Source organism: Sminthopsis crassicaudata, chromosome 3, assembly GCF_048593235.1.
Source record: "Sminthopsis crassicaudata isolate SCR6 chromosome 3, ASM4859323v1, whole genome shotgun sequence".
Taxonomy (NCBI): Eukaryota; Metazoa; Chordata; class Mammalia; order Dasyuromorphia; family Dasyuridae; genus Sminthopsis; species Sminthopsis crassicaudata.
The window spans coordinates 299,802,912-299,821,511 of record NC_133619.1 but is presented as its reverse complement, the minus strand read 5'-3'; the positions used below and the strand labels follow the sequence as shown (position 1 = coordinate 299,821,511).

The window sequence follows — 18,600 nt, the reverse complement described above, 5'->3', positions numbered from 1 at the left end:
TATTTAACCTATTTCTAATGTGATTAGGTTTTCCCTCTCTCTAGAGCCTCTGTATTTATTCTTTCTCTGCACCTCATTTGTATGACATAATTACTATTTTTATTTTAAGTCTGCCCCTGTTGTTAATCTTAAACATATGCTATACATTTCCCATGTGAAAAAAATATAAACAATTTGTCCATGTTGAGTTCCTTGACATGGATTTTTGATATTGATTCTTATATGCTAAATTTTCTGTTAAGTTCAGGTTTGGTTGATAGAAAATCCTGAAAATCTGCAAGTTCATTAAATGTCCTTTTTTTTTTTCATTCAATATGAAAGGCAATTTTGCTGGATATGACATTTTTGGTCTCAGGCCTAGTTTTTTTGATTATCAGTAGATATGATTCAAGGACCTGGGTCTTTTATTGTGGCTTCTTGATAAATCCTCTATAATTCTAATTGCAGCTCCAACATATCTGAATTGCTTTTTTCTTATTTCTTGCAAAATTTTCTGTGATCTGGGGTTTCAAAATTTGGCAATAATGTTCCTATGTGTTTTCCACAAAAGATATCATTGAGGTGTTGTTCAGTGGGTTTTTTCTATTTCAACTTTTCCCTCATATTCTATTACTTCAAGACAATTTTCTTGGATTATTTCTTGCATTATTGTGTGAATGTCCTTTTTTTATTTTTTGATCAAAACATTTAGGCAGTCCAATTATTTTTATATCTTCTCTTCTTGATCTATTCTCCAAATCTGATTTTTTTTCTATGTTTCACATTCTATTCTATTTTTTTTCATTTTTTAATAATCTGTTTTGTTGTTTCTTGTTCTCTTATAACTTCAATGGCTTCTCTTTGTCTGATTCTAACTTTCTGTTTTATTATTATTATAGCTTTCTGTTGACAGAACATATGCAAGGGTAATTTTTCAACACTGACCCTTGCAATCACTTCTGTTCAGCTTTTCCCTTCCTTCCCTCCACCCCTTCCCCTAGATGGCAGGCAGTCTCGTACATGTTAAACATGTTAAAGTATATCTTAAATACAATATATGTGTATATATTTATGTAGTTCTCTTGTTACACAAGAAAAATCGGATTTAGAAAGGTAAAAATAATCTAGGAAGAAAAACAAAAATGCAAGCAGTCCACACTCATTTCCCACCATTCTTTCACTGGGTGTAGCTGGTTCTGTTCATCACTGATCAATTGGAATTGATTGGTTCATCTCATTGTTGAAGATTTCCATCAGAAATGATCCTCATATAGTTTTGTTGTTGAAGTGTATAATGATCTCCTGATTCTGCTTCACTTCACTTAGCATCAATTCACATAAGTCTCTCCAAGCCTCTTTGTATTCCTGATTCTAACTTTCAAGGAGTTATTTTTGTCTTTGAGACTGTGTATCTCCTTTTCTAGCTGGTTAACTTTTTTCAATAATCTTTTTTTTCTTGGATGTCTTTTTTATTAATAGTTTTTATTTACCAGATATATGCATGGGTAATTTTACAACATTGACAATTGCCAAATCTTTTGTTCTAATTTTTCCCCTCTTTCCCCCCTCCTGCAGATGGCAGGTTGACCAATACGTGTTCAATATGTTAAAGTATAAGTTAAATACAATATATGTATGCATGTTCAAACAGTTGTTTTGCTGTACAAGAAGAATCGGACTTTGAAGTACAATTAGCCTGTGGAGGAAATAAAAAATGCAGGCGGACAAAATTAGAGGGATCGGGAATTCTATGTAGTGGTTCATAGTCATCTCCCAGACTTCTTTTGCTGGAGTGTAGCTGATTCAGTTCACTACTGCTCTATTGGAACTGATTTGGTTCATCTCATTGATGAAGAGAGCCATGTCCATCAGAATTAATCATCATATAGTATTTTGCTGAAGTACACAACGATCTCCTGGTCCTGCTCATTTCACTCAGCATCAGTTCATGTTAAGTCTCTCCACGCCTCTCTGAAATCATCCTGTTGGTCATTTCTTACAGAACAATTTGGATGTCTTTAAAAAAAATTTTTTTTAAGTTTTTCCTCCATATCTCTCATTTGATTTTTAAATTCTTTTTTGAGTTTTTCTATAAATTCTTTCCGAATTTCACATTATTCTTCGGGGTAGAAGCTTTTTTAATGCAATGTCTGCCTCTGAAGATGAACCCAGGTCTTCCCTGTTCCCATGATAAGTTTCTATCTTTGCGGATTTTTTTTTTTTTTTAAATTTAAATAAGAGGTATTAGTGTAAGCATCTTTAATCGCAGGGTAGGGGGAGGGGGATGATGTCTCTGGCTTTACTTTAGCTCTCCACTCTGACCAAGAACCCCAAACCAAGAGCTCCACCCTCCTGCAAGTGCTCACAGCCAGTAGTGCCCTTGCCAGCTGCCTTTGCAGTTGGCTCCTCCTTGCCCAGGACCATGTCCCTGCAGCACAGCTGGGCCGGGGGTTCCCAATTAGCCAAGGTTCACTTAGTATTCCCGGACTCAGACCCCAACTCTCCATCAACAATGCAGAAGATGAAAGTTTCTGTGGTTCCTGCTTAGGCTACAGACATACCCAGCTAGCCCGGAGGTATTTGCATTTCACAAGGATTAATCCCAGCCTGGGTCTTTCTTCAGATCTTCTCAAACTATACCAGAAGGACCCCCATTCTGCCCCAAATCTTCTTGATTTTTCACCACTCTGTTCACTCTAAGGCAAAATTTTGTTCTATTTGTGGGTGAAATTTACCAACCTACTCCATCTTCCCAGAATCTTGCACCAATACTTGTAATCATAAACTCTCAGGAAAAATCTGAATTAAAAATAACCACAATCTAGCTGAAATCTTTAAAAAAGACACTGTTGATTTCTTTATCAGAGGATGTCACTTTAAAATATCATTTTATACCTCAATCTTTTCATCTTAAAGTATTTTTCAAAGATCTTATCAGATGTTGACAACAATTTGTTAGGGAGTACAAATATTAGTATCTCCCTTTTGGAGAAAAGGGAATTTGGCTTATTTCTGTAATTGGGTTAATTAGGTAAGGTTAACAAGCAGCCACTTCCTGCAAAATAAACCACCATTTTTTAATCACAAACATCTAATAATAATAAATGACAATTTTAGAAATCAATAAAATATATCTTAAAATGTAAATGAAGAGATTCCTTATTTTGAAGTAAAAAAAAATAAATAAATAAAAAAGTGGGTTGTTCCAAACACGTTTAAGTAATAATTAACCAAGACCTAATTTTTTGGCTAATTTTCTCCCTCTCCTGTAAAGGAGTTCTTAAGTCACTGCTCAAAAACTTAGATATTATTGAAAAAGAAATGAGGCCCTACTACCATTCCCCCTTAAAAATCTAGATAAATAGTGAACATATTTAGCCATTTACCTTTTCTAATATTTCAAGATATATATATTTATAAAGACTTTATGTTAGTGACTATATTTGAGTTGCCCAGTTCTTGAAGCAACTATTTGATTGAAGTTGATTGAAGCAACTATTGTTGATGATAATCTAAGAGCTTTAAGTCAAAGCAAAAATGATTATGGAAAACTTCTCAAACCAGATATACATAAAACCTTTATATTAGATTAATCTTTAAATGGTAAATTAAGGATAATTTTTAAATGCAATTTAGGAATTTAATTATTTCCTCAAATCTATTTTAAAGAATTAAGAATTTCACTTTTCACATTTAAAAAATAATTTATCAATGCTATTTTCATTTCTTACTATTACTCCACATTGCTTAGCCTTCTCCACACATCATTTCCTTATAACAAATTATCTCCACATAAATGAAAGAAATGATCAGGAAAATAAAAAAACTTGAAACCATAGGGGCAAAACAAATGAACATACTGGCTAAGACTGAGAATATATGCTTCTTTATATAGGCCTGGTTCACTTAGGATCTAAATTTTAGGTCAAATATGCATTTGGAACTTAGTGTTTCTATTTTCACTGTTTATCTACTATACATTCCTTCCCATCATCAAACCTTAAAGGATCATCTAGTTCGAATCAAAGTCAGCGAGCATTTTAAAGCAACTATCATGAGTTAAGCAACATGCTAGCTGATGGTAATACAAATTCAAAAATGAAAAAAAAAAAAATCATGTTCTCAAGAAATTTACATTTTAATGACTCCAAACCCAGAACTCTATGCATTGCATCACCTGGCCACTCTAAATTTGTTCATATCTGACTCTTCATGATTTTATTTGGATTTTCTTGGCAAAGATACTGGAGTAGTATGAAATTTCCTTTTCCAGCTCATTTTACTGATGAGGAAACTGAGATAAAGAGGATTATGTGACTTTCCAGGTCTAAGACCAGAGTTGGACTCAGGAAGACTCTAGACCTGACACTCTATCTGAGCATAGTTCCACTGCCTTCCAAGGTCCTACCTCAATCTAAAATAACATGACCCTGCCATTGGCTCCTCGTGGATATGCTGGCCGAGATATAATCAAAGAGATTCGTGTGTATGAGATTCTAGAAACCAATACTTCAAGAACTAGAAATATCCATATCATACACATAGTACAAAAAAAATTGCTTACCTCTCCTACTACCTCTATGATGTCACCAACTTTCAATTCCAATTCATCGTCATTCTGGGGCAGGTAACTAAAAGCTACCTGACATCTTCGCCTTCGATTGCGTTCTAAATAAAAGGAAAAACAGAATATTCAGATAAAGTCTTTGAAAAAATAAATACATAAATTTTTGAAAATGAAATAAATGAAATGAATAAAGCTTCCTGAGCCCATCTTGCTTATGATCTTTGGAAGATGACAAGGAGTACACCAGCATTGATCTCTTAGGAATGAACAAGGCAATGCATCATTAAAAAAGTATTTTTAAAAATTTTTTAACAAAAAACTGCTGAAGCTGGTAGAAATGAAGATGAATAGCTTATCAAATTGTAGGAGAAACATAAAACCCCAAATCCTAGGCACACTTGGGAGCTACCTATCTATTGTCTAAAGTATTTTTTAAACTAAAGGAGTATTACCTAGAAATAAGAAATGTCTGATTCAGAGAAAAGGAAAATGTTAATTCTGGAGAACATGTGGGAAAACTGGGACACTAAGGCATGGTTGGTGGAGTTGTAAATGCATTCAACCATTTTAGAGAACATTCTGGGACTATGCTCAAGGGGCTATAAAACTCCACATACCCTTTGCTCCAGCAATATCACTATTAAATTTATACCCCAAAGACATCATAAAAAAGGGAAAAGGACAAATGTAAATATTTATAGCAGCTCTTTTTTGTGGTGGCAAATTAGAAATTTGAGGAAATGCCTGACAAAATGTGTTATGTGAATATAATGGAATACTATTGTTCTATAAGAAATGACGAGCAAACAAATTTCACAAAAACCTGGAAAGATTTACACAAGCAATTGGAAAAAAATTTAAATTTTAAATTAAATTTAAATTAAATTTTTAAAAAGGAGAGGAAAAATAAAAGGATGGTTGGATTCAAATGCTGAAGACTGGACAGGGAGAATCTGACTTCCTGCTAAACTCTAAGCCAGGAGTCCTCAAACTACGCCTGTGGGCCTGATGTGGCCTGCTGAGGACATTTATGCGGCCCTCCAGGTTCTGGCAAAATCAGACCGGAAGTGAGGTTGGACCTAAACTCAATGAGCAATGCACACTTCCAGCACTAGCCTGGGGTTCATAATTTTTGTTTTTACGATAGTCCGGCCCTCCCACAGTCTGAGGGACAGTGAACTGGCCCCCTGTTTAAAAAGTGTGAGGACCACTGCTAAGCTCTCTGCAGGCAGGGCTCTCCGTGAGAGCTAACAGAGGAAGACCCGGCCCGGCAGGAGTCTGAGCAGAGACCAGGCCAGAGGCGGAGCAGCTGCGGATCCATCATGGAGGAAAGGACATGTGTGTCTCAGGATGCATGCAGGTGGTCACATGCAGCTACAGTACACTAGCCAGAGCGGAATGATGTCTCACGGCCTTTTTTTTAAAATTTTGGTTAACAAGAGGCAGAAGCACAGAGGGAGAGTCATTTCTGAGAAGTTCACCATGGCAACAACCTCATCCCTCTGCATTAAGCCTCCATTACAGCCATGAAGTCTCAAGGTGATGACAAAAGAAACGTTCAAAATAGTTTTAAAGAGATGTGGATCCCCTGTAGGGAATACATGGAGGGTGGAGGGTTTGGTGGGAGGATTGCCCTGACGGAAGGAAATCCATATGCAGCCGCAATAATAGCTCCCTGCTGAGCGCATAACGGTCTGCAAACAGCAGGGGACCAGAAAGGGAACAGGCCAATCTATTCCATTGCTAAGTCAAGCTAATCAATATTCTTCAAAAGCCTTCTCGGATACTATTCAGTCCTTAGCCTAATTCTCTCTCTTCCATTTTCCTCAGTCTGGATTGTTGTACAGAAAAGCACATTTGAATAGGTGCATGATAGATGATGGGGCGGAAGCATAATTTTAATAATCAGAATAACAATTCATCAATAAACATTTATTAAGTGCTTACTGTGTGCCAGGAACTGTGCTGAGCACTGGGGATACAAAAAGACAACCCCTGCCCTCAAGGAGTTTACAGTTTAATGAGGGAGACAATGTAAAAACAATCTATCTATCTATACATATATATGTGTGCATACATATATATACACTTACACATACACACAGACATACAAACAAACATATAAAAAGCAAGCTGAACAGCACAAATGGGAAATGATTAAACAGAGAGAAGGCACTGGAACTAAGAAAAGCTGAGGAAGGCTTCCAGGAGAAAGTGGGGTTTTAGTTGGACTTAAAGGAACACAGAGGGTCCGTAGTCAGAAAAGAGGAGGAAGGGTATTCTAGACAGCTGGGCCGAATGCCCATAGCCAAGGGAAAGGATGTCTCCTTCATGGAACATTCTGGAGGCCAGCGTTATGGGATCAAAGAATTTGTGAGGGAGGAAAGGCTAAAAAGATGGGAAAGGTAGGACACAGGCTTTGAACGCCGTCAGAGCATTCTGTTTTTGCTACTGGCATCAACAGGGAGCCTCTGGAGTTTATTGGGTCGGGGGTACATAGAAAATCATTTAAGCCGATCCATCAGTAGGCTATATGTAAATCTGGAGCTGTCAGGAAAAGTCTGGGAGCCAGACCCAGAAGAAGGCCTAGGCTTGTTACTGCCTAGCTGTGGGATGCTGAACGATCATTACACTTGTTTGGGCCTGTTTTCCTGTATTTGAATGCCATGACAGGTAAAGGTCTTTCCTGCTCTGATATTTGGTAATTCTCTCCTGACACCGACAAACAATATTTCAATCTCTTTTTCTTTAAGAAAAGAGCCAAGACCCTTTAATAACAGCAAGACACTGGACATATCCAACAGAACAATTCTAAAGATTCTTCTTGGCAGCAGACCCAATGGCAACCACCTCAGTGAGGACATGGAGCAGATGATGGACCACTTCCTGCTTGTTATCCAAAGTAGAAAGGCAAATAACGTTTTATTCCTCCATTTCCATGGTATCATAATCCCTATAACTCCAGATAAATTCAAGATTGAATATAAAGTCCTCTATTTGGCAATGAGTGTCCTCCACAATGTGACATTTTAAAATTTTGAGAGATGTAGTTTTTGGGTAACCTAGTTATTTTATTAATAAGGCCAAGTGTTAATTAATAAAAGGAAGATCATTTGGCCATCTCTCTTAGACGGAAGACTCCTAATGGCAGTGGGGAAACTGCCCCTGGGGGATGCCTGCTCAATTCTGATTGGTTAGTCAAATAGGAGATGAGCTATCTTGGGGGGGGGGGGGAGGGGATGTAGCTTAGGTCACTCAAATCTCACTCAAAGATTTATCTTGCTTTAAGATTTATTTCCACATCATCTACTTGATAACATCAACATTTTCCCAGAACCTGTCAAGCAAACACACAATGAGCAAAATATAGCCCAAACTTAGAATTTCTCTTATTGAATCATTAGATTTTGGTCAGTGCAAATGTCTAAGATAAATTTCCCACGCTACTTGATTTGGTTGAGAAAGTAGAAAAGGGGAAAAACTAATCCTAATACAATAATACAATTCATTTGTCACAATAACTTGACTTCTTCCTATCTTTCCAGTCTTGTAACATTTTTTACATTTTACTCCTCTCCACACACAGTCTAGCCTTCGAAAGGACCCCAATACTTCATCTTCCAGCACCATGACTTTCTTTTGTTGTTGTTGATGTTGTTGTTGTTTTTCCCCCTGAGGCTGGGGTCAAGGGACTTGCCCAGGGTCACACAGCTAGGAAGTGTTAAGTGTCTGAGACCAGATTTGAACTCGTGTACTACTGAATTCAAGGCTGGTGCTCTATCCACTGCACCACCTAGCCACCCTGCATCATGACTTTCTTCTGGTAGTCACTCTCACTTTTCATCTCAGCCTCCAAGTTTCCCTTAAATTGATTCAAATCTCACCTTTCTCTTGTCCCTTACACTACCTGTGTGTTCTCTCCAAGATGACCTTCCATTTTTACTATGTTTTTTTTTTTTATATACACAATTTTGTATGTTGTTTGCCTTATTATAATATCAGTTTCTTGAGAGCAACAGTTATAGTTTTGTCTTTATTTGTAATCCTAGAACATGGCCACAGTGTCTATAATAAACATTTAACCAATGCTTATTTAATTTAATTGCTTAGAAGCCAATTTAGAAGTCATTTAATAAATTGCTTCCAACTGCCCTATTTAATAAAAAGCCTCAGAAGTTAAAAGTGATAGCCAAGGTCACACAGATTACTGTTTTTAATTTTTAAAAATGCATTATAATTTTTAACCTTTTTTTTTTTAGCATTTCTTTATTTTTAAATTTTTATTTTCTTATTTTAAACTTAAATAGAAAAAAAAAAAAAAACCAGCAGGTACATACCAGGATATAAGAGAAGATTCAAAATATAAAGGAATAAATTTCCATTTCAAGAAAGAATATATGATAAATAATTTACATTGTATTCAGAGCAATCCATCATTTTTTTTTGTTTGTTTGTTTTGCTTCCTTGTGGGTTTTCTTTTGTTCTTTGCTGTGTACTTTTTACTTTGTTTTTCCCCTTCCTTGTCTTGTACAAGAAGGCTACAAGTGCAGAAGTGGACAGATAAACAGACATACACATGCATATAAAGAAACATACACACACGCACACCTCTATAGTCATATACATATACACACACACACATACATACTCTTATACCTCTTTGGAAGACTATATTGTGCTTATTAGTCCACTTTTTCTCTGAAGGTAGATAACATTTTCCTTCTTAAGTTCAAGCCTTTCCATAATTTTCTAACTTCACCAATTCATCATTTCATACACCACACCAATATGCCAACCTTATATATGTATTTTTCTCTTTTGAGTAAATCTGTTTTAACTTTAATTTTGCTGAAATCATGATTATTAACTCTGCTTTTTTTTAACCTAATAAATTCTACTTCTGATCTTTATTTTACATCTTATTTTAAATCTGTGTGTACCTCTTATTTCCTATCCCTCTCAATTCTTTTGATCTACTCTACCTGTTACCTTATCCTCCTATTCTTTAATTTTTTACTCCAGAATCCCCCTACCTTATTCTTCTTTAATCCATTACTGTTCATTTCTATACACTCCTCCCTTACTCAAAAGTCAGGGCGAATTTTTTTTTTCTATTTCTACTTTCCCCTCTTGTAACACTTCAGGACAATTTTCTTTAATTATTTCTTATATCATCAATTTATATCATCAATTATTCTTATGTTTTCTCCAGATTTGTTCTTCAGATTTAATTTTTATGAGATCTCAATTCCTTATTATTTTTTTTATTCTTTATATTTTATTTTATTATTTCTTGGTCTCATAACTTTGCTGGCTTCCCCTTGATCAATTCTACTTTTCAAGGAGTCATTTTCTTCCTTAATATTCTGAATCTCCTTTTCTAGATGGCTGACTTTCTTTTCATATTCTTCATTTTTCTTGGCTTTTTCTTAATTTTTTTTTTCATCAATCTCTCTTGATTTTTGAAGCCTTTTTTTCCCCCACAGGGGAAGGGATTTGAGGCAAAAAGTAACTTGTCCAGAGTCACACGAATAGTAAATGTTAAATGTCTGAGGCTGGATTTGAACCCAGATCCTTCTGACTTCAGAACCAGTAATTCTATCCACTGCAGCATCCAGCTGCCCCTTAAAGTCTTTTGAGTAAGACAAGATTTTAACCAAGTTTCTCTGACTCAAAACCTGACACTTCTGATACCATATCTGGCTACCATCTCTTCTGAAGGGAACTTCCTTGCTAACACATGATTTGATTATATTATGGATCAAATAATTTTCTTTACATTCAGTATCCAGTGATATATCACATGTCTCACTATAACAAGGAAAAAGGATATCATAAGAATTATCCTAGTTCTTCCATCAAGCATATCCCAACATTATAAAGAAAGGTCTACTGTTTTTATAAGAAAGCTGTTACTTGCCATGTTCTAGCTTGATACTGGATTCCTTAAAATCAGAACAAATAGCATGAAAGGGAAAACCATCCAGGCGTCTGCATAGATGAGACAGGACTATTTACAAATGGAGGGGTATGATGACCTGGAAAGTCCACTGTAAAACTAGGGGAGAAAAATTCTATTTCTGCTCCTTCATAAGCTCAGTGATTTGTGGCAAATCATTTACTCTTTGTCTACGAAATGAGAGGACTTGCCTAAGATCCCTAAAAATTCTTCTTGCTCTAAGAATAATTAATAATAATAATTAGTAATTTTCATTATTATTTGGTAATGATAATTAACATTTACATAGTGCTTATTATGTGTCAGGCACTGGGCTAAGTGCTTTACAAATATTATTCTTCACAAAAACTCTAGGAGATAGATGCTATCAGCAACCTCATTTTTGAGATGAGGAAATTGGGGCAAATAGGTTACGTGACATGGCCTGAGCCACACATTAAGTGTCTGAGATGGCATTTTAACTCAAGCCTCACACACTCTACCCACTGTGAGCCACCAGCTGCTCATAACAAGAAAGCTATGACATCATCTTTTGGCCTAAATACCTTTTAAAGTCAAGCTCTACCTTGCTAGTAACTGCCAGAGGCAATACACTAACAGCAAATCTACAAGTTACCATCTTGAACAAAAGGATGACCAAAACCAAGACTGCATAAATGTCAAAGTGAAAAGCTCAAGTGACTCCTACAGAAGTACACAAAAGCAGCTTCAGGACCTAGCAACAAAACAATTATATTTCTCACAGACCAAATTCCTGTGTCAGAGGGTGATGGGAAAACCCACCAGGAAACTTGAAGACTTAAGGTCTGGACACTGGGCAGTGTTTTATAACATCAGCTTTACTTGGGGGACCAGGAAAATAGAAACTTACTCGTACATGAGACACAGAGCTCATGTCTTGACTTGGAGAGAACTGGACTGAAAGTGAGGCAGAAAGAGATGACTCTAGAAAACATTTTCTGGCCCTGTATTTAATGAATGGAATTGGATGAACTAGTAAAAGGCAAAAATTCTCTGTAGCTTTAGCCATTATTTGAAAATCAAACAAATATACACAATTTTAGTCTTTCACTTTGATTTTTAATTACAGTTGACTAGAAGAAGAAAGGAAAGAGTGATAAATTTGAGGCTCCATAAATACTTATTCAGTGCCTATTATGTGCCAGATATTGTGCTGTCATAGAGATATAAAAAGAGCATAAGACAGTCCTCAAGGGGCTTACAATTTTAACATCTTTTATTATCTCTTCAACCTTCATTTTTGAAGGCCTCAGTTTCCTTATCTGCAAAGAGGATCAGACTAATTCAAGAATTCTCAACCCTTTTTTCAGTCATAAATTCTTTTAGTAATATATGCCTGACTCAAAAGTAGGTTTTATTTTTGTTTATTTATTTTATTATCATCATCATTATTATTATTTTTGCTGAGGCAATAGGAGTTAAGTGACTTGCCCAAGGTCACACAGCTAGGACTTCAGGGCTGGTGCTCTATCTACTGCACCACATTTATTGAATTCTTACACTAATCAAATATAGAGCTGAAAGGAACGTCAGAGACTGAAATCCAAACTCCACAATTCTATAGTGAAGGCTGCTGAGACTCAGGAAAGAAAATAACTTGACCAAAGTAAAGCAAAATCTCCCACCAACATTATCACCTCTGTTTATCTCTAGGCAGTTCAATTCAACAAGCTGATGCTGAATTTGGAAGAAATCTTGGGGAATTTACAGAATCACAGAGTTAGAAGGCATCCAAGAAGGCTACTGATATTTGAAGAGAAATCCTTCACAAGTGATGAGCATTCGAATTTTGACTTCAGCCCAGAAAAGGATCCTAATGGGGTGAACACAGCGGGGGACAATCCATTGTATCCCAAAGCTGCCCAGTCTACTTTTGGTAGCTGTGAGTCACCACCCAATGCCTTCAACAATTGGGAAAATGAAATAACATTCCCTACCAGCTATAATCATTTTCCCCATCATCTCAGAACACTAAAGCAATGTTAACAGATTAATCTTGACCCAGTCACCAACAGGTCAGCAAACACCTCCATAGAGCAGTTGTTAATTCGTCATTATATTAATTGACTGGGCCAAGAATACAGAATTAGAATACCTGAGTTGTCTAAAAATCCTCAGGCCTGAGGAAGAACATTAAACTTAAGTTTTACAATGTTATGATGAGGTTTTCTTGCTGAAGAGAATGAGTTTTCAATGAAAAACTATCTTGCTTCAAAACAGCCAATTTTATGTTCTCCTTCTGGCTGGCAATAGGAGAAAACACACTAAAGTAACTAGATAGAGAAAAGTACTAAACATTTTTTTTTCTCTACCTGGGGGTGTAGTGTCTGCCATTGCTACCATCATTAATCACCATCCTAAAGAGTATTTTCAGTTTGCAGCTGTTCAGCTGCTAGGCTCCTAACTAACTCCTTGTTTATCCCACAGTTTTTCAGTCATGTCTGACTGTTCATAAACCCATTTGGGTTCCTCTTGGCAAAGATTCCGGATATGAAGTAGTCTGCCATTTCTTCTCCAGTTCATTTTATAGATAAGGAAACTGAGGCAAAAAACGGCTAAGTGACTTGCCCTTTATCACCCAGCTAATAAGTGTTAGATCTATTCCTCGTCCCAAACTATTGCCTCTTGGACATTTCAAACTGGGTATTATTTAGACATTTCTAATTTACATGTCCAAAACAGAAGTCATTATCTTTCCCCAAAAATTTCTCTTCTGAACTTCTCTACAACAGTCCACAGAAGCACCACTATCACAGTGACAGGGGCTCACAATTCTGTGTCACACCTGACTTGCTTGCATTCATCCCACATAGCCAATCTGTCACCAAGTCCAGTTATTTCTATCATACTACTTTTCATATACATCCCCATATCTCCACTCACACAACTGCCACCTGAAGCAGACCTTCCTCTCTAGCCCAAACTACTGCATAATTTGGTGTCTCACTCTCAAGTCTCTCCCCAATCTAATCCACCTAACACTCAACTGCCAAGGTGATCATCTCTCCTATTCAACAAACTTCAGTGACTCCCTATTACCTACAGAATAACGAATAAAATTCTCTCTTTCAGGAGAAAGAAGCATCTAAATCCCTTAACAATCTGATCCTTTCCTACCTTTTCAATCTTATCTTTTATCTTCCTTCACACACACATGGTCCAGTGATTTTGCTGTTCCTCACACAGGACCCTATCTCCTAACTCCATACCTTTTCTTTTTTTTTTAAATAGTATTTTATCTTTTTCCAAATACATATAAAGAAATTTTTTCAGGCAAGGTAAGTGGGATTAAGTGACTTGCCCAAGGTCACATAGTAAGTGTTAAGCATCTGAGGCCAGATTTAAACTCAGGTCCTCCTAGCTTCAGGGCTGGTGCTCCCTCCACTATACCATTTAGCTACTCTAAAGACAATTTTTAAAATGTATTTTCATACAATTTTGAGTTCCAAATTTTCCTCCCTTTTCCCTAAGATGATAAGCAATCTGATATACATTATATATGTGCAATCATGTAAAACCTATTTCCATATTAATCATGTTGTGAAAGAAGAAACAGAACAAAAGGGAAAAAAAAAACAGAAAAATAATTTTTTTTCAATTAATTCATCATTATATAAATTGACTGGGCATTTAGACTCTATCAGTTCTTTCTCTGGATTAACTCCATGCTTTTTCACTGGCCTCCCACTCCCATGCACAGAATGTTCTTCTGCTTCACTGTGGCCTCCTGCCTTCTCGGGTTTCCTTCAAGATCCAGCTTAAATGCCACCTTCTGGAAGAGACCCTTCTCCATCCTCCCTCAACCTATCCCCAAAACTAGCACCTTCCCTCTGAGACTACCTCCCATGTACACTTTATTGGTAGTATATGTATATGATTGCTTGGGTGCTTTCTTTCCCATTAGACTGTGAGCTCCAGAAGATCAAAGATTAGGGTTTTTTTACCTTTTTAAATATTTTTTAAAATTCCCACCTAGGCTTCCAGGTAAATAATTTAAGTGTTTGTTGACTAATGACTCAAAAAGATAGATGTAAATCTTTAGCATTCCTTCTGAGAACCAACCTCTCCTCTGAGCTATATGGTCCCTGTTACTCTAAGGAAGAGAAGGTGATGGTGAAAGCCATTCCCCTCTCTCCACAATGTCCTCCTAACTTCCCAGCTTTAGCACCCCCAGCTCATTGTTTCTACAGTCAGGGTCTGGAATATCTCTCTAGAGTCCTCTAGTCCTGAGGTGTCAAACATGGCTCTGAAGCCAGATGAAAAAAGTCAATAAAAATACTAGACTATAGATCATGTTAAAATATAATTTTCTAACTCAACATGCTACTGGCAAGGATCCTATATATGGCTTGGGAGCCCCCTTTTTTATTTGAATTTGACACCATTGCTCTAATCCAATAACAAGATGTTCTTCATTTAAAATGAAAGTTTAAAAAAAAAAACCTTCAGTCTTTTTCTTGCCCCTTTTCCTACTTCATATTCTTTCTTTCCCCTCATTACAACTCTAAGATCAGTGGAAGAAACTATGCAAATATTCCTCCTCAAGGAATATTATTTCTTGTGCTGGGGGATGGGAAGGGAGAGGCAAAAGCAATTTCCATACTGCAACTGTGTATATGTGTATATATGAGGGCATTTACATACATACATACACACACACACACACACATGCATACTGTATATATATATATATATATATATATATATAGTATTGTGTATGGGGCATACACACATGTATATATAGGGGCATTTACATATACATATATATATACACAGTATGCATGTGTGTATATGGGGCGTTTACACATATATGTGTGTATAGGGGCATTTACATATACATACATACACAAACATATACATGCATACTGTATATATATGTGTGTATATAGGTGTATTTACATATACACACATGCATACTGTATGTATATAGTATATACACGTATATATGTATGTATAGAGGCATTTACATATACACACGTGTATATAGGGACACACATATATATTATATGTGTGTGCATACTGTATATGTACATGTGTGTATAGGGCATTTACATATACATATATGTGTGTATGCATATACACATGCATACTGTGTGTATATATATTTTATATATATATATATATACAGTATGCATGTAATATATATTATATAAGTGTGCACATTTTATATTTTTGAGTGTGTGTATTTTATATGTGTATTGTTATATACATACGTGTGTATACAGCCTGTATATATGCACATGTGTGTACATGTATGGTTGGATATGTGTATGCATGTGGATATATATGGGTATGTGTGTATATATGTATATATAGACTTGGAAGAACTTCAGATTTCCAATATGTGGATGCTTTTACTACTAGAGATGACATCACAACTCATTCATGTCTTTTCATCTTGTTCCAGTCTTGTCCAAATGCTTCCACAAACCTTTCACAAAGAACTGGAAGCCTTCATCTCTCTCGGTTTTTAAGCACTTGGTGGGCAGATGTCTGCAATACCTTCATTAGTCAGTCCTTGAGCATTTATTAGACACTAGGTGCAGAGCATTGTGTTGTACACTGGGAACACAAAGAAGGGCAAAACTCATCAAGGAGTGGACACCCGAATGGGAAAGACAAAAAGAGTCAGACATGACTGACCAACAACAACTCTTTCCATTACACCATGGACACTATGGGAAGGACTGCCCAGACCCCCATCCAGAAACCTGAGCTCCCACACCAAATGGTACACTATGAGGGTAATAGAAACATCAGTGGTGCAGCTTTCAGAGGAGAATTGTTAATGTTATACTGTGTATAGAATACCCTAGAAGACCCTGGGTTAGATAAGAGGGTAAGTAAAACCTAGCCTGGGAGTTTTTTACTTTTTGTGTATCATACACCCCTTTGGTAGTCTAACGAATCCTATAAAACACTTCTCCGAATAAAGTTTTTAAATGCATAATGTAAAACAGAAAGGATTACAAAGGAATCCAATTGTGTTGAAATAGTTATCAAATTATTTTAAAATATTTTTCTAAAAACCAGTTTACAGATCTCAAATTAAGAACCCCCATTGTAATTCTTCTCTTTATGATAAATACAAAACAGGACGTGGTAGACATATGAGGAATATGGAAATATGTTTAAAAGGATCACACATGTTTAACTTATATCAGATTGCTTGATGTCTTGGGGGAAGGAGAAAAATTATGGATCACAATAGTCTTAACAGGATGAATGTTGAAAACTATTTTTGCAGTTATTTGGAAAAATAAAATACTATTAATTAAAAAAATGCAAATAAAACACATGAGGTCTGAAGGAGGAGAGAGAATAAACCCTATTCCAGACTGGAGTTCTTAGTCCAGTAGCTAAATATATACACACTAGGACATGTTTTCTAAAAATCCCTTACTTTTAAAATTCATTTACTTTTATTTTGACTTTGTGCCAAGCTTCTTTAGCAATAAGGAGTGGAGTAAGTAACCAAAGAAATGAAGGGAATTAAAATCCTATTGAGGATGAAGCCACAGCTTCGGTTCTTTAGAAGATATGTCTGAGTATACCCACACAAATTGGCAGCCTCTGCATAAATTCGGTGTATTGTTTGGGCCCAAACTTGTGGAGGTGAGCATCTCTGCCCTTAGGTCCTCAGACAACAGACACAATGAGTGTCCCACTGCCAATATCCAGATATTTTTCAACTTGCATTTCCAGAGCTTGTGCTCCCCAAACCACATCAAAGCTTCTCCACTCCTCAGTCTTAAATTGCCACACAAACTTAGTAGATGAAGAGTCACAGTCACCTTCCTCACATCAACCCCATTGCTGAGAGTATACACCAACCAAATGAACATTTTCTCTATTTCCTGGTTTTTAATTAAATTTCACTATTTTCAATCAACAAGCATTCATGTTCTTTTCCTCCCAATTCCCCTATCTGGGAAAACAAAAAACAAAACACATAAAATAAACATGAATAGTCAAGCATAATTAATTCCTATACTGGCCACTACCCCCCCAAAAATGCACTCTGCACTTTGAGTCTGTATGTACGTTTGTAACTCTGGCTGCATGGCATGAGCTAGAGAAAATGAACAAACTCACCAATATGCCTTGCTTTTCTCTGTAAGTGATGGGCTTTTGGAAAAGTAAGAAAACCAGTAGCAAAATTCAAGTTAAAAACCCTATTCCCCAATCTGTGTCCTCACCACTGATCTGTCCTTTACAGGTATTATTTAGAGCTGTCTCCTCATTAGGTGACTAACAGGATGCAGCTGCCATCCGTCTTAAAGCTGTCTTAAAGAGTAATTGTTCTACATTTGGTGACCTGTTCCTGAACAGATTCTGACAGTGATCCACGCCACAATTCATTTATGAGCATTGCAAGAGGATATCACAATGGTTTTTTTAAATTATTTTTTATTTTATTGTTATTTTAAATTATTATATTATATATAATTATTATATATTTATTATTATTATTGTATTATATATAATCATTGTATATTATTATTTTTTATTACTGGAGAAACTAAACTGAGTGTTACCTTTTATGGCATTATGAAAGTTCTCCATCGTTCCCTTTTCAGGAGAGAATATGACCCAAATAGCTAGGAGGCTAAGTGGATACTGCACCAAGCCTGGAGTAGGAAGACTTGAGTTCAAATTCTAGCAGTATGATTCTGAGCAAGTCACTTAACCCATTTACCTTAGTTACTCATCTGTAAAATAAACAGGAGAAAAAAATGGCAAACCACTCCAATATTTTTGCCAAGAAAACCCCCAAAGGGGCCACAAAGAGCTGGACCTGACTTAAATGAGTGCACAACAAAAACATGATCCAATCACAAACAGAAAAACATGCAGAAGAATCCCAATGATAGCTGGAAAATCCTGGGGTCTCTGGGTACCTTGGCAATGGAAGCCAAGCTACTTACTCTTGCTAACCTGTTCTATGCCCATAATTGGTAGAATTTCTATTCACCTTTGCATTTTTGTAATGTAGAAGAAGCATGAGGGTTCAGGAAGCTGCCAGTCACTCCAAATAAGGAAGAAACTGGTTTCTTCTATACAAAAACCCCTT

The 18,600-nt window shown here is 36.2% G+C and overlaps 1 protein-coding gene across 1 annotated transcript in view; it reads right to left on the bottom strand.

Annotated features, from left to right (window-relative positions):
• The window catches only part of SH3KBP1 (SH3 domain containing kinase binding protein 1), a 445,745-nt gene that overhangs the window by 219,639 nt on the left and 207,506 nt on the right, over positions 1 to 18,600 (bottom strand). Inside the window, 1 exon segment of the mRNA XM_074300969.1 lies at positions 4,544 to 4,647. Coding sequence (XP_074157070.1) covers positions 4,544 to 4,647 — 104 coding nt within the window.